This window comes from Cynocephalus volans, chromosome 12 (genome assembly GCF_027409185.1).
Source record: "Cynocephalus volans isolate mCynVol1 chromosome 12, mCynVol1.pri, whole genome shotgun sequence".
Taxonomy (NCBI): Eukaryota; Metazoa; Chordata; class Mammalia; order Dermoptera; family Cynocephalidae; genus Cynocephalus; species Cynocephalus volans.
In genome coordinates this window covers 40,590,780-40,616,113 of record NC_084471.1, presented here as the reverse complement: position 1 = coordinate 40,616,113, position 25,334 = coordinate 40,590,780, and the positions used below count along the sequence as shown (strand labels likewise).

The following is a 25,334-nucleotide window of genomic DNA, read 5'->3' as shown; positions in this document are numbered from 1 at the left end:
CAATCAGAGAAGAGAAGGAAATAAAGGGCATCCAGATTGGAAAAGATGAAGTCAAACTGTCCCTGTTTGCAGATGACATGATCCTATATATCGAACAGCCTAAAACCTCTACAAAAAAACTGTTGGAATTGATAAATGATTTCAGCACAGTAGCAGGATACAAAATCAACACACAAAAATCAGTAGCATTTCTTTTCTCCAATAGTGAACATGCAGAAGGAGAAATCAAGAAAGCCTGCCCATTTACAATAGCCACCAAAAAAATAAAATACTTAGGAATTGAGTTAACCAAGGAGGTGAAAAATCTCTATAATGAGAACTACAAACCACTGCTGAGAGAAATTAGAGAGGATACAAGAAGATGGAAAGATATTCCATGCTCTTGGATTGGAAGAATCAACATAGTGAAAATGTCCATACTACCCAAAGTGATATACAAATTCAATGCAATCCCCATCAAAATTCCAATGACATTTTTCTCAGAAATGGAAAAAACTATTCAGACATTTATATGGAACAATAAAAGACCACGAATAGCCAAAGCAATGCTCAGCAAAAAAAAATAAAGCTGGAGGCATAACACTACCTGACTTTAAGCTATACTACAAAGCTATAATAACCAAAACAGTATGGTACTGGCATAAAAACAGACACACTGACCAATGGAATAGAATAGAGAATCCAGAAATCAACCCACACACTTACTGCCATCTGATCTTTGACAAAGGCACCAAACCTATTCACTGGGGAAGGGACTGCCTCTTCAGCAAGTGGTGCTGGGATAACTGGATATCGATATGCAGGAGAATGAAACTAGATCCATACCTCTCACCGTATACTAAAATCAACTCAAAATGGATTAAGGATTTAAATATACACCCTGAGACAATAAAACTTCTTAAAGAAAACATAGGGGAAACACTTCAGGAAATAGGACTGGGCACAGACTTCATGAATACGACCCCAAAAGCACGGGCAACCAAAGGAAAAATAAACAAATGGGATTATATCAAACTAAAAAGCTTCTGCACAGCAAAAGAAACAATTAAAAGAGTTAAAAGACAACCAACAGAGTGGGAGAAAATATTTGCAAAATATACATCTGACAAAGGATTAATATCCAGAATATATAAGGAACTCAAACAACTCTACAAGAAGAAAACAAGCAACCCAATTAAAAAATGGGCAAAAGAGCTAAGTAGGCATTTCTCTAAGGAAGATATCCAAATGGCCAACAGACATATGAAAAAATGCTCAACATCACTCAGCATCCGGGAAATGCAAATCAAAACCACATTGAGATACCATCTAACCCCAGTTAGGATGGCTAAAATCCAAAAGACTATGAACGATAAATGCTGGCGAGGCTGCGGAGAAAAAGGAACTCTCATACATTGTTGGTGGGACTGCAAAATGGTGCAGCCTCTATGGAAAATGGTATGGAGGTTCCTTAAACAATTGCAAATAGATCTACCATACGACCCAGCCATCCCACTGTTGGGAATATACCCACAGGAATGGAAATCATCAAGTCGAAGATATACCTGTTCCCCAATGTTCATCGCAGCACTCTTTACAATAGCCAAGAGTTGGAACCAGCCCAAATGCCCATCATCAGATGAGTGGATACGGAAAATGTGGTACATCTACACAATGGAATACTACTCAGCTATAAAAACGAATGAAATACTGCCATTTGCAACAACATGGATGGACCTTGAGAGAATTATATTAAGTGAAACAAGTCAGGCACAGAAAGAGAAATACCACATGTTCTCACTTATTGGAGGGAGCTAAAAATTAATATATAAATTCACACACACACATACACACATACACACACAAACCGGGGGGCGGGGAGGAAGAAGATATAACAACCACAATTATTTGAAGTTGATACAACAAACAAACAGAAAGGACATTGTTGGGGGGAGGGGGGGAGGGGGGAGGGAGGGAGGTTTTGGTGATGGGGAGCATTAATCAGCTACAATGTATATCGACAAAATAAAATTTAAAAAAAAAAAAAAAAAAAAAAAAAACTATTATATTATCAATATTACTCTTCTATATATTAGATAAACATTCAACTCCCACTGAAACTTTAATTTTCTATTGTGGGAAAAGGTATAATTTGCTCAAATATTGTTATGCAGGAGGGCCCTTTCTGATGTTTTGTTTTTGATGACACTTAAAATTAACACAAATGATCCTATCCACTCATGGGTTCTTTTTGTCTTTTCATGCTTAATTTTGTCTTTTTTATCTCAATTCACGAACATATGCTAACTACTCAACATGGAGATAGCCACAAGTTTATCAGAGCCCTTAAAATTAGAATACTACTTTAAACGTTCTCGTGATCTAACACCTGTCAAGTTTTCTTTAGGTATGAAAAGGAAATACTAGCTTGTTGCTTTCTCTCCCTAACCAATAAGTAGGTGTTTATGGTAAAAACGAACAAACAAAACAAAACAAAACAAAACAAAAAACCCAATAAACAACACATGTGAAAGAGAAACAAGTACATAAATCTGTGAAAACTGTTATATTTAGCAACATTTGATAAGGCATTTGGGGGAAAGAGAAAAAATATGTCTGATTTTCAGCCTTGGATATTTGGAGGGGGGTGGAGGACTGAGAGAGGTGGTTATGTAACTTAAGAAGTTGTTATATAACCAACACTTTGCACACGGGAGTTTTCATAAATCTGTTTTCCTTGATACAATTAACAACAAAAATCTCCCACATTACTGCTTGAAGGAAGGTAGAAAAATGTTTTCCAGTTATATTCGTATTTTATTTTTTTTAAATCATTTCATTTATTTTTTTATTGGTTATGAATATTCATGAGATACAAAGTTGATTGTCACCCCTTGTGCCCATGATGAGGGGGCCAGATTCATACTGGCAGCACACCCATTACCACAAATTGCATTTGTACCCTGTGTCCCCCACCCAATTATTCCCAACCTCCCTCCCCCTTCCCCCCCAGTCCACTTTGTAGCCCAAGGAATGTTCTCTCCTTTTGCAAGTCCAATGCACCACTGGATTTTCTTTCCTTCCTTCTTTCTCTCTTAGCTCCCACATATGAGTGAGCACATGTGGTATTTATCCCTCTGTGCTTTGCTTATTTCACTCAACATAAGTCTCTCCAAGCTCATCCATGTTGTTGCAAATGGGAGTATTTCATTCTTTTTTATGGCAGAGTAGTATTCCATGGTGTATATATACCAACGTTTCCTTATCCAATCATCCATCAATGGACATTTAGGTTGGTTCCAGGTCTTGGCTACTGTAAATAGAGCTGCGATGAACATGGGAGTGCAGGGATCCCTTCGACATGATGATTTCCATTCCTCTAGGTATATACCCAGAAGCGGGATTGCTGGATCATATGGAAGATCTATCTGTATTTGTTTGAGACACCTCCATACTGTTTTCCATAGTGGTTGTACTAATTTACAGTCCCACCAACAGTGTAGGAGTGTTCCCTTCTCTCCACATCCTTGCCAGCATTTGTTATTCACCATCTCTTTGATTACAGCTAGTCTAACTGGGGTAAGGTGGCATCTCAATATAATTTTAATTTGCATTTCCCTGATGACTGGTGATACTGAGCATTTTTTCATGTACCTGTTGGCCATTTGTATGTCTTCCTTTGAAAAATGTCTATTCAGCTCCTTTGCCCATGTTTTAATTGGGTTATTTGTTTTTTACTATATAATTGTTTGAGTTCTTTGTATTATGGATATTAATCCCTTGTCAGATGCATAGCTAGCAAAAATTTTCTCCCACTCTGTAGGCTGTCATTTCACTCTGTAGATTGTATCCTTTGCCGAACAACAAAAGACCCTGGATAGCCAAAGCAATCCTGAGCAAAAAAAATAAATCTGGAGGCATAACACTACCTGACTTTAAATTATACTACAAACTATTCTAACCAAAACAGCATGGTACTGATATAAAATTAGACATTCAGACCAGTGGAGCAGAATTGATAACCCAGAAATCACCCCTCAGGCTTATGGCCATCTGATATTGGACAAAAGCAGCAAAGATCTACTTTGGGGAAAAGACTGCCTCTTCAACAAGTGGTGCTGGGAAAATTGAATATCTATATACAGAAAACTGAAACTAGATATGCATCTCTCACCATACACTAAAGTCAACTCAAAAATGGATTAAAGACTTAGGATAAGACCCAAAACTGTAAATTTACTAAGGGAAAATACAGGTGAAACACTCCAGCAACTAGGTCTGGGCACAGACTTTATGAACATGAGCCCGAAAGCACAAGCAGCAAAAATAAATAAATAAATAAACAAATAAACAAATGGGACCATATTTTCTAAGTAACTATTACTCATGTTTAAAATTAAGGGTTTTAATTTCTGTTATCCTAAAGGAACTTGACATTTTTGCTCACTTTGACTCCTGAAAGGTATTTCAAGTGTAGCTAACCTCACTTCCTTTATTTCTCAAGGATCCCTTGCAGGTGCAATACCTTCAGGTACTTCTAAGTCTCACGAGGTTTAATATGATGCAAGTTGTGTGGATGCTGTTGTCAAATCTCCTAGTTCTCTGAAATTAGTTATAGTTAGGAAGGAATGACACATACCATACTGCAGCAGTCTGACTCTTAGGCAATGTTTCCTCTAAGTTGTAGTAAATCTCTGAGTTCCTTCATAGATACAACTTCAGTAATAGTGCTGATACCTCATAGCTAGGGACACCAGCTCTGGATTTAGAGTGTCTTACCTTACCTTTCAGATCTCTTCTCTGCTATTTACTAACTGTGTGACTCTTGGCAAGGTACCTGGCCTTTTCTGAGCTCATTTGTCTCATCTGAAAAATGGGGATAATTATAATATCTCCTTCATATGAATGCTGAAAGGAGAAAAGTCCTCTAGAAAGAGAGGATATACAAAAAAGAAATGCATACATAGCTAATAAATGAGTTTCTGGTGCATTTTAAATGTGAGATTTAATTAGAAATCTGTCCAAAGGTTTATATTTCCTTTCATTCTCAGCTTCCTAATCCTACTTTTATGTTTGGCCATACTGCATTATATCAGGGAATATAGTCTAAAGTATTAAAATATAAAATAGTGGAATAGGGCAGAATAAATCTTATGGCAGAAATAAAATTTAAATTTACATGGAAACACCCTGTTGAGTTAAAATCAAGGGCTGAAAAAATATATAGGGGGAGGCTGGAAAAATATATAGAGGGAAAGAGAAACAGAAAGTTTACCTGATACCTAATAAAATGATCTGAACTACCCTTGTTATGCCTTATTTGAGGCAATCCTTGTGACTGGCTCATCAAAGTAAAACCAATTCATTGTATGCACCTATTGTTCCCTTTACCGTAAAATGAAAACCAATTCATTGTATGCACGTATTTTTCCCTTTACCATAAAATAAGACCCAGATGAATAAAGACATAATTGAGTTTGATCATATAACCATTGTGCATGCAATTCTGTCTCTCATTAGAGGAACAAGCTCACAGTCTGTGGAGTTGTATTTCTGTATTACTCTCTAAGATCAAACATAAAATGAATAGGCTATTAAGTAACATATTTTCTCAGCATTAATCTATTAAAGCAATAACAATTAAGATATTTTTCACTCACTTAATAACTCCACAAAAGTGGTTTTTCTCTACTTTCTTTTTGTAGAGAAACTACATTCATTTATGGGTAATATGGCAACTTACATATTTTATGAAATTTGGTGACTTTTTCTTCTGAACTAGAAGTAGTATCTTTGATCAAATTTTGAACTTTAATGTTACATGGTATGTCATGTGATTGATAAAATACATGCATTTCTAAGAGTAGAATGTAGTAAATTCCATGAGTTTCATGAAATCAGAATATCAGAAATGGAAGTTGCCTTGGAGACCTAAAATGTAAAGGTATGCCTCTTTTCAATGGCAGATATTGGTTCCAATGGTTTTCCATTTTTAACACTTTTTTTCTTTTTAAATAAATCTTTTGCTGGGATGCGATGTAGACCAAATCCAGGCTACTCCCTCTGAGCACCCCATAATTTAAACTCTTCTTCCTCTTCCAAACCTCTCCTCCCTTGCCCATTTCCAACCTCTGAGGTATTGCCCTCCCTCAACACAACCTTTTCAAAGTTTGAAACCCATTATTGAAATCCAGGCCTTCTTTTTAAAGTCAAATAAAGTAAAGGCCAGGAAGAATAAGAGCATTTACTAAGGCAACATAGTGATTTAGTAGCCTAGACTGTAATTTAGGTTTCCTGTCTTTTTGTTTTGAGTTTTGTAATATACCCTCCTTTACTTTAAGTAACTCACTACAAGTTGGTATCTGCTTAAAGTATTCCTAAAATTCTTAAATGCATATGTTTTCTTTTACATGTATATTATATACAAGGCACTGAACTACATAGAGAATTAATTCCAAGAAGAGGCTGCTTTATGCTTACTCTTGTGTTGTTTCTTTCAGCTTTAAGTTCAGAGATTTCTTCTTCCTTTTCTAGAAGTTGTTCTCTGCAGGCATTTAATTCCTTTGTCAGTGCAGCAAATTCCTGGAAGGGGAATAAAGATATTTGAAGATATACTCAAGATATTAAAAAGTCAACTCAAACAGGAAGAAAAAAACTCAAAATATAAACTTTTGAATGAAAAGAATGGGGGAAAAAAATGACCTAAAATGACCTAGTTGGCTGACAATATAAATTGCTATTATTAAAGTACCTTGATTCCACTCTTCAAAAAATGCTAATTCATGAAATTTATCATATGCATTATAATACGCTGCTTAGACTGGTACTAAAATATCTTTCAAAATATATCAGATACTTCACACTGAACTTAACATGAGCAAGATATCTTATTGCTAGAATAATTTAAATCCGACTAATCTTGTGAACAGCTCCAAATATTTTACACTTTGATTTCTAAACAGTCTTGGGGCCCAGAAAGCTATACCCCAAAGTGAAGGCTTTGAAGCAGCCTCAAAAGTAAAGTTTTCCTTTTCCCCCTGGCCTCTCTGTCAGCCTCATTCTCCCCTGAGGCAAGCCATAGAATCTAGTAGAATCCCTCTTCCCCAAAGCAGGTCATAGATATGCTCTGCTCCCCCCTCCCCCACCCCCGTCTTTCTGTCTTGGAGCTGGCCATAAAGAAATTCTCTGACCTACCTTGTCTGATTGTAGGTCATAAAGGGTCGTGCCCCATACTCTGGAGGAATGAATGCTACCCAGAGAGGCTAAGAAGAATCTGAACAAACAGGCCTTGCTGAGTTTCCCCACTTAGTCTGTTAGCAATAGATCATATTTTTCTTTTTTTTTTCTTTTTTTTTGACCAATAAGGGGATGCAACCCTCGGCACAGTGTGGTCCACACCATGCTCAGCCAGTAACCGCACTGGCCATCCCTATATAGGATCCGAACCCATGGCCGTGGCGCTCCCAGTGCCGCACTCACCCGAGTGAGCAACAGGGCCGGCCCTAGATCATATTTTTCTTATCCAACCACATTTCTACATGGCTGTGTCTGCTTCATAGGACCTAAGCATAAATGTGGACAATTTCCTGTATATCTTTGGGTCTTCCTTCTGAAGGCTCCCATGTCACATAAAACTATGATCCAATAAAATTTGTTATATCTTTGCTTCATATTAATTTGTGTTTATCAGGTGATTTTTCAGAGAACCTTCAGGGGGCTTGAAAGGGATGCCTTCACTTGGCCCCTACAACAGCAATGTTCAGCCAGAGTGTAGTAGTTCATCAAAAAAACAGCAGCACAACACTCTCCTAAATGTGCTATTTAGAGAGTTAAGTAGCTTATTTATTTCTTAACAAAATGAAGAAAGAGAATATACCTGTATAATAATAAAATATGCAAAAATATATAATAGAATATACAAAATAATAAATATATCTAAGATTGTCTTATTTGCATATTGCTCGGTCTTTCTGAAAAGTAAGCTCCATCTGGACAAGGACTTAGACTTATTCACTGCTATACTACCAGTGTCTAAGACATAGTGGGTGCTCAAGTAATACTTACTTTCAATAAATGAAAATGGGTCATATTGTTACCAAAAAAATAATGAGAACTACAAACCACTGCTGAGAGAAATTAGAGAGGATACAAGAAGATGGAAAGATATTCCATGCTCTTGGATTGGAAGAATCAACATAGTGAAAATGTCCATACTACCCAAAGTGATATACAAATTCAATGCAATCCCCATCAAAATTCCAAAGACATTTTTCTCAGAAATGGAAAAAACTATTCAGACATTTATATGGAACAATAAAAGACCACGAATAGCCAAAGCAATGCTCAGCAAAAAAAATAAAGCTGGAGGCATAACACTACCTGACTTTAAGCTATACTACAAAGCTATAATAACCAAAACAGTATGGTACTGGCATAAAAACAGACACACTGACCAATGGAATAGAATAGAGAATCCAGAAATCAACCCACACACTTACTGCCATCTGATCTTCGACAAAGGCACCAAGCCTATTCACAGGGGAAGGGACTGCCTCTTCAGCAAGTGGTGCTGGGATAACTGGATATCGATATGCAGGAGAATGAAACTAGATCCATACCTCTCACCGTATACTAAAATCAACTCAAAATGGATTAAGGATTTAAATATACACCCTGAAACAATAAAACTTCTTAAAGAAAACATAGGAGAAACACTTCAGGAAATAGGACTGGGCACAGACTTCATGAATACGACCCCAAAAGCACGGGCAACCAAAGGAAAAATAAACAAATGGGATTATATCAAACTAAAAAGCTTCTGCACAGCAAAAGAAACAATTAAAAGAGTTAAAAGACAACCAACAGAGTGGGAGAAAATATTTGCAAAATATACATCTGACAAAGGATTAATATCCAGAATATATAAGGAACTCAAACAACTTTACAAGAAGAAAACAAGCAACCCAATTAAAAAATGGGCAAAAGAGCTAAGTAGGCATTTCTCTAAGGAAGATATCCAAATGGCCAACAGACATATGAAAAAATGCTCAACATCACTCAGCATCCGGGAAATGCAAATCAAAACCACATTGAGATACCATCTAACCCCAGTTAGGATGGCTAAAATCCAAAAGACTATGAATGATAAATGCTGGCGAGGCTGCGGAGAAAAAGGAACTCTCATACATTGTTGGTGGGACTGCAAAATGGTGCAGCCTCTATGGAAAATGGTATGGAGGTTCCTTAAACAATTGCAAATAGATCTACCATACGACCCAGCCATCCCACTGTTGGGAATATACCCAGAGGAATGGAAATCATCAAGTCGAAGGTATACCTGTTCCCCAATGTTCATCGCAGCACTCTTTACAATAGCCAAGAGTTGGAACCAGCCCAAATGCCCATCATCAGATGAGTGGATACGGAAAATGTGGTACATCTACACAATGGAATACTACTCAGCTATAAAAACGAATGAAATACTGCCATTTGCAACAACATGGATGGACCTTGAGAGAATTATATTAAGTGAAACAAGTCAGGCACAGAAAGAGAAATACCACATGTTCTCACTTATTGGAGGGAGCTAAAAATTAATATATAAATTCACACACACACATACACACACACACACACAAACCGGGGGGGGGGGGGAGAAGATATAACAACCACAATTATTTGAAGTTGATACAACAAGCAAACAGAAAGGACATTGTTGGGGGGGAGGGGGGAGGGAGAAGGGAGGGAGGTTTTGGTGATGGGGAGCAATAATCAGCTACAATGTATATCGACAAAATAAAATTAAAAATAAAAAATAAAAAAAAAATAATAAAAAAAAAAAAAAATAAAATAAAAATAAAAAATTGGGGGTTCTGGAGTAATCCTGTCTTTATGCAGTTAATGCAACTTTGGATGGATCTTCAATAGCTTCCTTTACCAAATTGGGATCACAGATCATATGATATGAGTTTTACCACTAGGAGGAGAGTTTAGACACAGAAAAGATTACTCAGTAAGAAGACCAGGAAACCCAATTCAACTATTTTGCTACTCTACCTTATAAACAAATATCTAAAAAAAAAAAAAAAAAAAACAGTAAACAGACCCTTTAGAGTGATTCTCAGTAGCAAAATCGATGTTTATCAAATATTTAAGTATTTGGGAAAACTTAGCTCCAGGCTGAGGAGGTACTCTCAGAAGATCAAAAAAGAAAAACAAAAAATGGGGCAGACAGGTTTGATCAACCTAATCTCCATGAAGGTAAATTTAGTTAAAAGTAAATGAATATGATGATTATGCAAAGCTGGGAAAGGTTTGGGGTTTATATTTTTGTTTGCTTCAAACCACTTATTTTGTTGAGTTTCTCTGAACGGCTTCAGCCCAAGAGGGTAGTTGAAAAGACCTCAGAGTAGAGCTTAGAATCTAGACGAAAGAGTTCATTGTTACATTTTGTCTAGCATTACAGATAAATGTTTCTCCCGATTGCTGCCTGCTTAAATGTTATTGATACTTTCTGAGCATATTATTTAAGTGGAGTACAAAATTAAGTGACAAGTAGAACACAATAAACCCATCTCTATAAAAGTGAAACTTTCTTTATACTGCATACTTTTGATAGAGAAGTGACACATAAAAATTCTGTATCGTATATTACTAGCATACTTGCACAGGTGTTAAAATAATCTTATACTCATATATATTATGATATTGACTAGATAAAACACAATTCAAATCTGTACATTTAACATCATACCAATTTTTAAAAAGTAATATCTATGTCTATCTTTCTAGAGATTTAGCTTGCTTTCTATAGAAAAAAAAGCCAAAAAACCCAAAACAGAATTTTGTCATTAAACATCTCCAGGTAGTAAACTTACAAGTGATTTTTGTTTTCTGGCTTCTTCCTATATATTTTTTCTTTAAAAAAAAAAAATTATTGGTTATATATATTCATGGAGTACAAAGCTGACTGTCACCACTTGTGCCTAAGATGTGATGGCCAGATTAATACTATCAGCACACCCACTACCGCAAATTGCCTTCCTATATATTTCTTTCATCAAAACTCTACACTCGAGAAATACGCTTTTGTGCTTAGAGAATAAGAGAAAATGTAAATCTACAAGTGCTCTCAAAGAATCACATATTTAAAACAGAGGACAGAAATTAGTTAAGGTGTTATTGGTAACAGAGGCCAAGAAATTCAAAATTTGGCAGTTTTTGTTGTCTTGGCAATGATCCTGAACAGATTATTTAGTGTTTCCATGTATAAGATTAGTCTTGCATTTATAATTTCCCAGCAAATTTCAGGAACTAGTTTCACATTCATAATCTCATCTTGCTCTCTCAATACATAGTAAGGCAGTCTCATTTCTACGTTATGCTGAGAAAATTGAATTAATAAGATGTTAAATCTAAGTTCGCAAAACTCACAAGTGATAGGAAGTGAGTTGGCTCTGAGCATAGTTCTTCAGACTGCCAGTCTAATGCTTTTCCACTATATCATTTTGAACCTAGTTCTTCACTGGGTTTATATGATTCTGATTTGGTGTTTATTTAGCAATCTCCTTTTTCTTTACCCAAAGCATCAAATAACCAATACTACAATTACCTTCCATGATCCCCCCTTATGTCTTACATATCTGGGACTGCAATAGATGCAGATACCTCATACGGAGTTAACCACCGAACATTTTTACATTTTTCCTCTAACATTTCTCTTTTCCATTCTTACTATCAATATGAACTGAGTCTTACGTCTCTTATAAAAATAATGCTAACAGCAAATATAGGTAACATTGATTGATCCCTTAAAATATGCCAGGTACTCTGCCAGTTTATATTGATTATCTCATTAATCCTAATAACACACTTTGATGAACTACTAAAATCTCACTGAGACATAGAGAAGTTAAGTTGTTTGCCCAAAGTTACACACAAGTCAATGGTGGAGCTGGGCTTTGAACCCAGACAATACAATCCATCTCATACTGGGAGATTACTATTTTTTTTTTCTCCTGACCACAGACTCATCCTTTCTAATTTTTCCTTCCTTTGATGTTTGTGAAAATTATATCTTTTCCAAGCTCATGAAGCTTTCAGACCTTCCTACTTCCCAACACATCAAATTTAAACCAACTTCAATTTTAAAAATTGAAACCAACCAAAATATGGCCCTTTCACAATTAAATGCCTTTATTACTCACAGAATAATAGCAACTACCATTTTGAGCAGGTGGCACTTTGTTTTGCTATGCTCTAAGTGAAATATTTTATTTGAATTACTTTATCTATTCTTTATTTTTCAGATGAGGATTCTGAAGCTTAGCAAGGATGAGTAACTTGCTCAAGGTCACATAGCTAAAAATGATCCATCCCCCTCTGTGTCCAAATGCTTTAATTTCTGAAACACTGACTCCTCTGGCTGAAAATGGAAACTATCATCAAATTTCTCAACTGTACCAAATTTGTCATCACTCTAACTATCCATCTACCCATCCAACATTTACTGAGCATCTGCCACATACCAGACCCTGTTCTAGGTGCTAAGGTATAAAGATAACTTAAATATAGTTGTTGCACTTGACCCCATAAAACTTAACAGAAGTCACGTACGAGGCACATCAGGAATTTCATCATTAATTAGCTCTCAAAACCCATCACCAAAGTGCCACACTTAAAGTGATATTAGTTTCCCTCCTTGGAGGTAGTGTTGATTTAGAGGTGATTCTGCCCCTCTAAAACAACCTTCTTAGAAGGTCTGTCTTAAGCATCTACCACCACAGATTTCTCTTTCCTATTTTCATTTCCACCTTTTCATTTTCCATTTTCTCTTCTCTCTTTTCTTCTTTTTTGACATTTGTTTTTATTGAAACACAATTGATTACATATATTTGTGGGTCACAGGTTCAAATATCAATACATGTGTAAAGTATGTATTGGTCAAATCAGGATAATTGGTATACTAATGATTATAAATGTAATCAATCTTTGTGACTCTTAACTAATTTCTTGCTAACCTCCCTCTTCCTCCACCTTTCCCACCTCTAATAACCACTGTCTTTTCTCTTTTTTTTTGAAAGTTCAATGTATTATTGTAATCCTTCCTTCCTCCCTTCCTTTCTCCCTTCCTTTCTCCCTTTCTTCCTTCCTATCTCCCTTTCTCCCTCCCTCCCTCCCTTCCTTTTTCTTTCTCTCTCTCTCTCTCTCTCTCTCTCTCTCACTTTAGCTCCCACTTATGAGTGATAACATGTGGTATCGGGCCTACCAGTGGCGCACTCGGTGCTGGGAGCGCAGCGCGGGTGCGGATCCTATATAAGGATGGCCGGTGCGCTGCTCACTGCGCAGTGCAGCTGGTCACAAAAAGACAAAAAAAAAAAAAAAAAAAAAAAAAAAAAAAACCCCACAAAAAAACATGTGGTATCTCTCTTTCTGGCTTATTTCACTTAACACAATTTTTTCTAAGTTCATTCATGTTGCTGCAAATGGCAGAATTTCATTCTTTTTTATGGCAGAGCAGTATTCCACTGGTATATATACCACATTTTCCTTATCCATTTGCCTGATGATGGACATTTAGTTTGGTTCCAACTCTTGGCTACTGTAAGTAGAGCTGCAATAAACATGAGAGTGCAGGTATCCCTTTGGACATGATGATTTCCATTCCTTTGGGTATATACCTAGCAGTGGGGTTGCTGGATTGTATGGCAGTTCTATCTATAGTTGTCTGAGGAAACTTCATACTGTTTCCATAATGGCTGCACCAATTTACAGACCCACCAACAGTGTAGGAGGTTTACCTTTTCTCCACATCTTTGCCACACATTGCTATTCTCTGTCTTTTTGATAATAGCCAGTCTAACTAGGGTGTATCTATCTTTTTTTCTATTTCTTTTATATACTATCCACCTAGAATACTCTTTCCCACCTCTCTGCCTAATTCATTTTTTAATGCATAAACTTGCCTTGTTAATGCTCTTTAATACCTTACTGTATTGTTTTTATAATAATTGAATTATGTGTTTATCTCCTCCTAGTAAGCAGTATGATCCTTTAAGGCAAGGTTGTTATCTTATTTATTTTTATGTACTCAGGTCTTAGCATAGCTCTTAGAAACCTAAGTACATATTCAATACATTTTTGTCATAATAATAAATGAGTGGCTTGCTTTCCCTAAATTTTGATTTTAATATCAAAATACCTTTGAAAGGTATTATTAATTAGAGTTTCTCCTTTTTCTGGGTGAGATCATTATGATTTGTTCAATCAATGTACGACAAAAATTGTATCCTTTTTCTTTGTAGCCATAGTTTTTGTTTGTATTTGAAATATACTATACTACATCCTACACAGAAGTGGCATCATTGTTAGCCACATTTTATTGCATATATATAAAGTGATACAGTGATTACCAGGTAACTGCCAAATTCAATAAAATATTCAGAAAATCTTCTCTGATCATGGTAGTTTCAGCAGAGAGATTTACATATGCCTCCAAGCTAGGAATAGGCCATCTCTAGTGCTGAAGGTCATTATCATGAAAGCATAATTTTGTGATAAATGTGCTGTATGCAAAGATAGTAAAATAAAAGAGAGCATGTGTACCTGAGAGAAAGTGAATGAGGAGGAAGTAATGATAAAAAATATTTTTGTTCCTTAGTGCTTTGGGCCTCTTACTCTCAATAATTCATTCATTCAGATTTACTATTTGTTAATTAATTATATCACAGTGGTCTTATTTGTTCTCAAAGTGAAAATACATATTTAACCAATATATTATTTCTCTAGTGCTTCTCTAGCTATGTTCTTAGGACAGCATTTCCACATGATTCCCAGAAAAAATCCATAGCCAAATGGATTTGAGAAATGATATATGTTTTACATGTTGCTCTTGGAAATTTTCTACAGGCATCAGAATACAAAAGATTCTGAGCAAAGTTGGTTTTGTGGGTAAGAATTTGGAACAACCTAGACTTTCACTTATATAAAAAAAATGGATAAATTAGATATAGTAAATGCACATGGTGGAATATTGTGCAAAAGGCAGAATAAATAGGCTCGACCTTTATGTAGCAACATGGAAAGATTTCAAGAATATAATTTTGAACGAGAAATGTAAAAAAAACAGAATCCAACATATAACACACAGTGTTATCGGAAGCTTGAGGCAGTGAGGCATAACTGTTAGAAGAAAATTTCTTTCAAACTTCACATGTCTGAATTAAAAGGAGTCTCTACGAAGAGCTGAGTCTGCTTTGAATCACTGAGACAGGAGGAGTAGATCAGTTACCAACCACAAAGCATATTCAACAACTTTTCAGACCAATCATTTTATTTCCCAACCATAATCTGCCAAATTCTTACTTTTCCCAAAGAGCAAAATGACTTTACCCACTCTGTGGTTCTTTTCTTGGAATTTTAAAGAGTGGTCAGGATCTAGAACACATAGTGCCATGAAAGTACCCTCAGACTGAAGGGAGTGGTGCCCTGTTCTTTCTTAACATGCATGCATGCACATAACCCGCACATTTGTATGAGCATTCACTATGTACTGGACATGTTCCAAGTGCTGGGAAGATGATGGTAAAGGAAGCAAGTTGAAGTCCCTGCTCTGGATATGTTTATATGCATTCAGGCGTTCACCACTAAAACTACTTTGGCTCTGGAATGAATCTTTTCTAGCCACATCAGTCCTTCTCAACACTAATTCAACTCATGATGTACAGCATTAGTTTCTAAAAAAAAAAAAAAAAAGAAAAAAAAAGGAGAAATAAAATAACTTTTTTCCTGTTAGTATCTTTAAAAATTTGAAGGCATCATTTTTTATACACTAACATGAGTCATCTAATTTCTGTGCACTACTAATTTTAAGTACAAGTGTCTTAAATTACATAAAATCTAAAATTTCTTTATTTCAGCTAAGTTCCCAATGTTACTTTCTTCCCACCCTCCACTAATCCTTTTTATTAAACTATTGCTTCTTGAGCACTTATATGCTAGGGACGTCATTAGGAACTTTACATCTGTTATATTATCAGGGCAGCCTTATTATTCCCAGAATGTAGATGAGAAAACTTAAAAGAGATTACGTAATGCTAGAACAGCCCATCCTGGTATATGGTGATGTCAGTGCTGGTACCAGCATCCCCCCCAAGCCCATCCGATCCCAAAGCAAAGGTAACTTGCCTTTGTATCTTAACAGTGATTTCATCTTTGTGTACTGGTATCTGAGCCGAGGTGAATTTAAGTAATTCAAGTGTCTGAGCTGCTAATATCTCAAATGACAGCCCTTAGTTAAATAGGTTTTCTCAATAAGTTTAGTGCAAAGAAGCGTCTCTCGTTTTGATCCCTGTGTGTGTTATTCCCAAAGTGAAAAAATACAGGAACAAAGCAAATATTCACTCAGTTTTTGTGCCTACCTATATTCTATAAGAGTAATCTTGGCGGGACAAGAAAGGGTGCGTAGATTCAGAACTTCCTGTGGCCATCCTTTTTCTGCTCTTCAACTCATGCCTCTTCCTACTTGGTAAATCACCATAGCCTAATATGCTGCCCCTTCTCAGACAGAAGCAGAGCATTCTATTTTTATACATGTTTATCTTTAAATTTATTTTTTCATATTTAACATTAAACATAGGACTGAAAGAGACTGCTACCTTTCCTAACCCATTTCAGATGGTGTGTTTAGCTGAGGAGGTTTAACTGGGGAAAAAGGATATATTTTGTCATTTACTAAATGTTTGATAGGGCTCGATTTAACAGGTGAGCCCTCATCTCAGGAAAGCAGGTCAGGAGAAACTGCATGACAAGAGAGATATTCAACCTTTCAAGTCAATGGTACCAGGTAGTCACCAGAGAAATCTCTGACAATCCATTCACCTTGCTTACAATTTTAACACCCTTTGCCTTTCAATAAAACCTTTCTAATCTTGTGGGCCACTTAATTAATGAACTGATGATGGTCTTATTTCTGCAGCCATTTATCTGAATAAGTATTGGCTGAAGAATCATGAGTGCAAACCAGTCTGAGAGAAAAGAGAAAAAAATAAAGGGTGAGTCAGAATTCAGCTTCACTAAACACGACCAACACCTTCACCAACCACACACATACAAAAAAGCATCTTTTAAGTTGATTCTCCAAAACCAAAAATAGCTCTCAGGAAAGCATATGGCATGGAGGCATGCTGATTTGACCATCTAGCATTTACATTAACAAAATTAACTACTTCAACATGTTTTTTATAATGATTTCCTTAGGCTATGCCCCCCCCCCCATTTACCATATTTTGGTATTTCGTCTTCTGAAAATTGGAAATTCTTCTGGCAATCCTATTTGTAATCCTCAGTAGAAAGCACTGGATTTTAAATTTATATTTCTTTGGATATAATTGCACATCAATTTACATGTATAAAGATACATATCTCCTTTTCTAAACCACAGCACATATTTTCTAGAACAGATAAATAACAGAAGTATTACATTGGAAATATGAAAACAAAGCAAGAAAAAGACTTAGTATATTCTTTAAAGCTTTATATCTATACATATCTCAGTATATCAGCTGTTATAAATCTATAAGAGTCTCTAGAAATTTAGTTAGAAAATCATTAGTTTGGAAACAAAAAGTGTTTGTTTCATAGAAATTAATACTCCCTCAGTATATCATTATGTATATACATTTTTTTTTTTTTGCTTTATTATGTTATGTAATCAAATGCGGTGTTAATGACCTCTGTTCTTATAATTGCCTTCTGGACTAACATGAGCCCCAGGAAAGCTGTCATCCAAAATTACTGTGTGTAACAGCTATGCCTCGTGGTCAGCCCTGGGCTAGACAGCTTGAAGGTAGAATCACCTGCATAACTAATGCAATTTGACAGGCACACAGAACTCAGAATTTTCACAGAAATCATTGAGTACTGCCAAAAATTAAAGGAAAAGTATATTTAAACTTCATGCAAATTATATTTTGCGCCCCCCTTGATTTTTTATATATCTGTATTCTAATTAGAGAACTTTTTGTTTTTTCCCTAAAACTGCATAATACAAGATTGTGTTAATATATCATGGTGACATGGGGGATGCAAGTCTCTTTAAAATCCAACATGCTGTAAAATCCATTTTTATGGTGGGTGTGTACATGAGGTGCTTGGTAACTTTTTTTTCAAACTCTTCCAATTAATAGGTACAAAGCTAGGTTATCTATCCTAAGTAAATCAATGTGCAGTATATGAATATATTGAAACAACACACTATGCAAATATGTACAGATAAATGTTAAAAAAGTTTCCAATTGAGGTAATTAGAATCTTTGAAAAGGTGGATGTTTGTTGAAATCAAATTTTGGTGATGTCAGGAAGCTTCAGGCTGTCTGACCATCAAGCATGTTGCTACCATGAATCATTCACTATGCTTTCACTGAAATGTGTTTGTCTCATATCTTGTCTCCACTCTGCTTTGTGGACTCTAATTTGTCAGTATGGGCATAGAGCTGCCCCAGGTGTTGGGTGCCCTTTAACAGCAGCCTTAGAGATGGTTCGGCTTGTTGTTGAATCCTGGAGGGCAGGCAGTGTCACCATAGATTGGTTGGGAACATATTTAGAGGCAAGGTAGAGTTTTTCAGTATCCCCAAATTGGTTACTCTGATGGCATCACATTATGTCTTCTGTGGGCCCAAGGCACTTTTGCTTTCATGGGCCTATTCGTTTACAAAAAGTATTATATTATATTTTTTGCTTTTAACTTAAAAAAAATTAAAACATTGATGTGGGCCCCCAAAACTATTGTGAACCCTAGGCACTCACTGGGACTGATGGGTAAATTGACCTTATACTCTGCTTGCTCATCAAAATCACAAGTGGTATGATCCAAACAGTACAAATTTTAGACTAATGACAGTGAACTTTTTAAGCCTCAGTTGTCTATCTGGGTAATGTAGGTGGCAGTACCATTTTATTGAAATAGTATGAGTAAAAATGAGGTCATTAGTATAAACATGACTAGCACAGGTCCTGGTTCCAGTATGTGGCCAATAAATGATACATACTCAGTTATTTTTACGGTGTACATGGTTATTCCACATACAACTTTGACTTCTTCCAAGATCCAATTTTCCTTATTAGTATACTATATTTCTTTAGATGCCTCAGGTCATCCAAAAATCATTTAGTTTTTTCCATTAATGATAACTGAAATGCAACTCAAGAATCATAAACATGAAGCTCACTTACATAAATCTCATCATTACTCATTGACCTTTTTGTTTGGAAGGGCCTAATATTGATCCTAATTATAAATCAGGGACAGTAAGATTATCCACATGAGCAACAATAAAAAAGAGAGAGTTCCACTGTATCATTAGTGGACTAGCATAGTAGAAGTGATTGACATTAATGTGATACAGTAAAAATACTCAGCACATTTTTATGAGAAAATGTTTTATTGTACCCTGTTGTTTCTTTGCACTTAGTAAGTTCTTGCTGATTAAAGCATTAGATTATTATTATCTAAAATACATCAAATGACACTCCATATTGTTAATGTCTATAAAGATAGAAACTATGAGGAAATTCTCTGATGTCATAAAACTGTTCTTAAAAGTCCCCTTGAACACATCTCTGGCTTTATTTCCTATTATTCTTTTAGCACCTCTCTGACTGCATCTATTACCACTACCCTAGAGCCCGTAAAACCCTCAAGATGTTGTCTAATGTCAAATAAAATGACAGCATGAAACATATTTGGAGTTTTCAGTAAACCTTTGTGTTGGTTGCTATGAGATGTTGTTTGAGGGGGCCCAGCTGCCTACAAGCCTGGCCAGAATCCAGGGTTACAGCCTAATGCCTTTCAAAGATTCCCTGACTTGCATGAGTAGAATGGATCTTGTTGAATGAAGAGCTCCCTTGGACTCTAGCTCTAAGTTTGAGTAGCTTCTTTACTCCCAGATCTTGTCCCTCTGCGTATTATCATTAGAATGGGAAAAACAGATAAACCCGATGGCTTAGAACCAAGACTGAAGTTACCCACTCCAAGTTTCCTTTCCCTTTGACCTACTCCACCTCCTTCACTTTTCCCCAAACAGAAAAAACAAAACAAAATAAAATAAAACAAAACACTAGGCCTGGTCTTATTCTATCAAGTATATGAAAGAAGAGAGAAATCATCAGAGAGCAATTCTAACAGATGGAGCAAGCCTTTTAGTTCTGTGGCCCAATTAATGATCTTGTCCTTGATCCTGACTCATCTTTACGGAAGGAGAGGGAAAGAATCTTTTATCTCTACCAATGTCCAAAAGATATATTTGTTTGGTGCTTGAATCATTTGAAAATTTATTAAAACTCAACATTCTAAGTACATTAGTAAAATCACCTGGCCCAGTAAGCATTGTAGCTAAAGCATGTCAGGTCTGAGTCACTGCCAACCAAAAACTCTGTTGGCAGGAAAAGCCAATTTTCAACAGCTCTGACAGTGTAAAGCAGGAGGCATGTTTGACAAGATGCTGCGTATTAATTTAAAAGGCTGTAGCATCTGGTTAGGTAACACCTGCTGTGGCAAACACTCCCAGGCACACAAAATAGCATTCAAGCTGAATATTTAGATCTCCCAACATAGCTCAACAAAGCTCCAATTCTAAACAAAACAAAATAAAATCACATCTCTGTAGCAATGAACAGAGTTATAACTATATAACCAAAAATATTTGGGCTACAACATTGTTTGCTATTCATTGAACTAAAATGCTGTAGTGGGTGCTGTAGGAGTTGTAAAATATATTAAGACATATTGTCACACCTTGGAGAGTTTTACTTTGTGCAGCATTTAGAAGAAGAACATGGTTCAGAGAATAACACTTTGTGTCTCGATATGTTGTATTAATAGGTAGCTAAAGCTGAATTCGTCAGGAGATGATGGCATCAAATAACAGAGAAAAACAAACCATAAAGAGAGATGGCAGGGCTCTTCTAAGCACCCTCTCTCGGAAGGGGTGTCCTGGCCCAGGGATTATAGTTGTCTGCAAAAAGGGGTAGAAACAAATGTATGTGTGTTCTGAAATTGTTAGGACATAACAACATGACATGGTACAATTAAAGTTCAAATAATGTAATATGATCTGATTCCATGGATACTAAGAAATATTCTTAGAATACTTTAATTTCCTGCATAGTTTACTGCATAGAAGGGATTTGCCCTTGTCCCCCCAGTTTGGATACTAGCTCTGCTCAACAATTCTATTTCTCATTATAAATTAATAAATTGACATTTTCATTATTCTTTTATTGACTCCACAACATATTATTGGATACCCAGTATGTAAGAAATCCTTTGAATTTTTTTTCCCAGACATCATAATGTGTATAATGACATAGTAAATAAATGTAACTGAATAGCAATTGCAATAGAATGTGATAAATGGTATGATGGGGCTACCTCTAGTGTGCTCAGCCTGCACCCTCATACGGGGTAGGTGTATGGAGGGAGAATCTAAGATGAAATGTGAAAAATGAGTGAGAGTTAGCTGCGCAAAATATATGTTGAATGAAAATTCTTCCAGGGAGCTTGCCAGTTAGCTCAGTTGGTTACAGGGTGGAGTTGTAACACCAAGGTTAAGGGTTTGGATGTCCGTACCAACCAGCTGCCAAAAAAAAAAAAGAAAGAAAGAAAAAGAAAAAAGAAAAGAAAGAGAGAAAGAAAGAAAGAAAGAAAGAAAGAAAGGAAGGAAGAAAGGAAGTAAGAAAGAAAGAAAAAGGAAGGAAGAAAAAAAAAAGGGGGGCGGAAGAAAGAAAGAAAGAAAGAAAGAAAATTCTTCCAGACCAACTCAATTTAAAAATGAGCATAGGATTTGAATAGATAGTTCTCTAAAGATATACAAATAGCCAATAAGCACATGAAAAGATATTCAACATCATTAACCATCAGGGAAATGCAAACTAAAAACACATGAAGCACCATTCACACCCACTAAGATGGCTGTAATTAAAAAGATAAGTAATAGCAAGTGTTGGCAATGATGTAGAGAGGATTTATACATTGCTGGTGGGAGTGTAAAATGGCGTAGCTAATTTGAAAAGCAGTCTGGCAGTTTCCCATATGGCAAAACAGAATTATCATATGATCCAGTAATTCCACTTCAAGGTGTATCCCCAAGAAAACTGAAAACATAAGTCCACACAGAAACAGAAGTGCTCACAGCAGCATTATTCATTATAGCTCAAAAATAGAAACAACCAAGATGTCCAAAAATTTAAAAATGGATTTTAAGAAACGTGGTATATCCCCCCCCTTTTATTTTTGGTTTTGTATTACTTTTTTGTGTGTGATAAGAACACTTAAGATGAGATCTACTCTGTTAACAAATTTTTAAGTACACAATACCTCATCATTAACTATATGCACTGTATTATAAAGAAAATCTCTGGAATGTATTCACCTTTTGTAACTGAAATTGCATACCCATTGAACATTAACTCTTTATATTTCTCTCTCCCCATCCCCTGGTAATCACTATTACATGGTCTACTTCTATTCCTTTGACTATTTTAGATTCTACATATAAGGGGAATTATGCAATATCTGTCCTTCTGTGTCTGACTGACTTCGCATAGCATAATGTCTTCTAGGTCCACTCATGTTGTAGCAAACAGTAAGATTTCCATCTTTCTAAAGGTTGAACGATAGTTTATTGTATGTATATATCACATTTTCTTTATCTAGTCATCTGTTTATGGACATTTAGGTTGTTTCCATCTCTTGACTGTTATGAATAATGATGCATTGAACATAGCAGTACAGATGTTTCTTTATGATCCTGATTTCAATTGTTTTGGATAAATACCCCGAAGTGGATTCTCTGGATTTCTGGATTTCTGAAATCAACCCACACACTTACTGTCAGCTGATCTTTGACAAAGGCACCAAGCCTATTCAGTGGCGAAGGGACTGCCTCTTCAGCAAATGGTGCTGGGATAACTGGATATCCATATGCAGGAGAATGAAACTAGATCCATACCTCTCGCCGTATACTAAAATCAACTCAAAATGGATTAAGGATTTAAATATACACCCTGAAACAATAAAACTTCTTAAAGAAAACATAGGAGAAACACTTCAGGAAATAGGACTGGGCACAGACTTCATGAATACGACCCCAAAAGCACGGGCAACCAAAGGAAAAATAAACAAATGGGATTATATCAAACTAAAAAGCTTCTGCACAGCAAAAGAAACAATTAAAAGAGTTAAAAGACAACCAACAGAGTGGGAGAAAATATTTGCAAAATATATATCTGACAAAGGATTAATATCCAGAATATATAAGGAACTCAAACAACTGTACAAGAAGAAAACAAGCAACCCAATTAAAAAATGGGCAAAAGAGCTAAGTAGGCATTTCTCTAAGGAAGATATACAAATGGCTAACAGACATATGAAAAAGTGCTCAACATCACTCAGCATCCGGGAAATGCAAATCAAAACCACATTGAGATACCATCTAACCCCAGTTAGGATGGCTAAAATCCAAAAGACTATGAACGATAAATGCTGGCGAGGCTGTGGAGAAAAAGGAACTCTCATACATTGTTGGTGGGACTGCAAAATGGTGCAGCCTCTATGGAAAATGGTATGGAGGTTCCTCAAACAATTGCAGATAGGTCTACCATACGACCCAGCTATCCCACTGTTGGGAATATACCCAGAGGAATGGAAATCATCAAGTCGAAGGTATACCTGTTTCCCAATGTTTATCGCAGCACTCTTTACAATAGCCAAGAGTTGGAACCAGCCCAAATCCCCATCATCGGATGAGTGGATATGGAAAATGTGGTACATCTACACAATGGAATACTACTCAGCTATAAAAACGAATGAAATACTGCCATTTGCAACAACATGGATGGACCTTGAGAGAATTATATTAAGTGAAACAAGTCAGGCACAGAAAGAGAAATACCACATGTTCTCACTTATTGGTGGGAGCTAAAAATTAATATATAAATTCACACACACACACACACACACACACACACACACAAACCGGCGGGGGGGGGGAAGAAGATATAACAACTACAATTATTTGAAGTTGATACGACAAGCAAATAGAAAGGACATTGTTGGGGGGGAGGGGGGGAGGGAGGAGGGAGGGAGGTTTTGGTGATGGGGAGCAATAATCAGCCACAATGTATATCGACAAAATAAAATTAAAAAAAAAAAAAAAAAAATACCCCGAAGTGAAATTTCTGGGTCATATGGTAATTCTATTTTTAATTTTTGAGGAACCTCTGTATTATTTTCTATAGTCACTACACCATTTTACGTTGTCACCAACAGTGTATAAGTGTTCCAGTTTGTCCACAAAGTTGTCAACACTTGTTATCTTTAGTTGTAATAGCCATCCTAGCAGTTATTAGGAGACACAAGGAAACTTTTAAAGGTGATGGATATGTATACTACCTAAATTGTGGTGATAGCAACACAAGTGTATATATATGTCCAAACTCACCAATTGTATACATTAATTATGTGCAGATTTTTTCTTTTCTTTTTTTTTTTTTTTTTTTTACTAATTATACCTCGAGCTGGAAAACATTAAAAAATAAAAAAAATGTATACACACGCTCACAATGTGTGTATTACTCTCAGCAATAAAAAGAAACAAAGTACTTACACATGCTATAACAGGGATGAATCTTGAAAACGTGATGCTAAGTTAAAGAAGCCAGTCAAAAAGACCATGTATTGTATCAATTAATTAATAAGAAATGTCCATAATAGGCAAATATCTAGAAACAGAAAGTAAATTCGTGGTTGCCTAGGGCTAGGAGAGATGGGGAGATTGAAGGAGGTGATAGCTAAGGAGTCTAGGATTTCCTTATGGGGTAATGACAATGTTCTCAAATCGATTGTTGTGATGGATGCACAACTCTGTGAAACTACCAGAAGTCAGAATTGCATTTTAAAAGGGTGGATTTAATGGTATGTGAATCATATCTCAATAAAGGTATTTTTTAAAAAAGTAATTCAGTATGTATACAGTGGAGTGTAAGCTATGATGTTAATTATTTGGGTCTTTGGTAAAGGGCAATGGGAGCCATGGAAGGGATTTAAGCAGGGGGAGGACATTATTAACTTTGTCCTCTTTCTTATGAGTTTAGCAAACTCTCAAAAACATTAAAAACACTAAATGTCTGGACTTTCCAGGCTAAGGGCCACAGTTTGCTAAATTTGTCAAGGTAATACAACTTTGGAATACTTTTTTTTTTTTTTTTTTTTTTGACTAGTTAGGGGATCGTCCGCACCATGCTCAGCCAGTGAGCGCACCGGCCATCCCTATATAGGATCCGAACCCGCGGCCTCGGCG

The 25,334-nt window shown here is 36.0% G+C and overlaps 1 protein-coding gene across 8 annotated transcripts in view; it reads right to left on the bottom strand.

The window, feature by feature from the left end:
* PPFIA2 (PTPRF interacting protein alpha 2) overlaps nucleotides 1–25,334 on the bottom strand; it is a 488,437-nt gene that overhangs the window by 193,898 nt on the left and 269,205 nt on the right. For all 8 annotated transcript variants that reach the window (XM_063075430.1, XM_063075426.1, XM_063075422.1 and 5 more), the window contains one exon: nucleotides 6,460–6,561. In XM_063075430.1, the coding sequence (XP_062931500.1) occupies nucleotides 6,460–6,561 (102 nt within the window). The remainder of the gene's footprint in view (nucleotides 1–6,459; nucleotides 6,562–25,334) is intronic.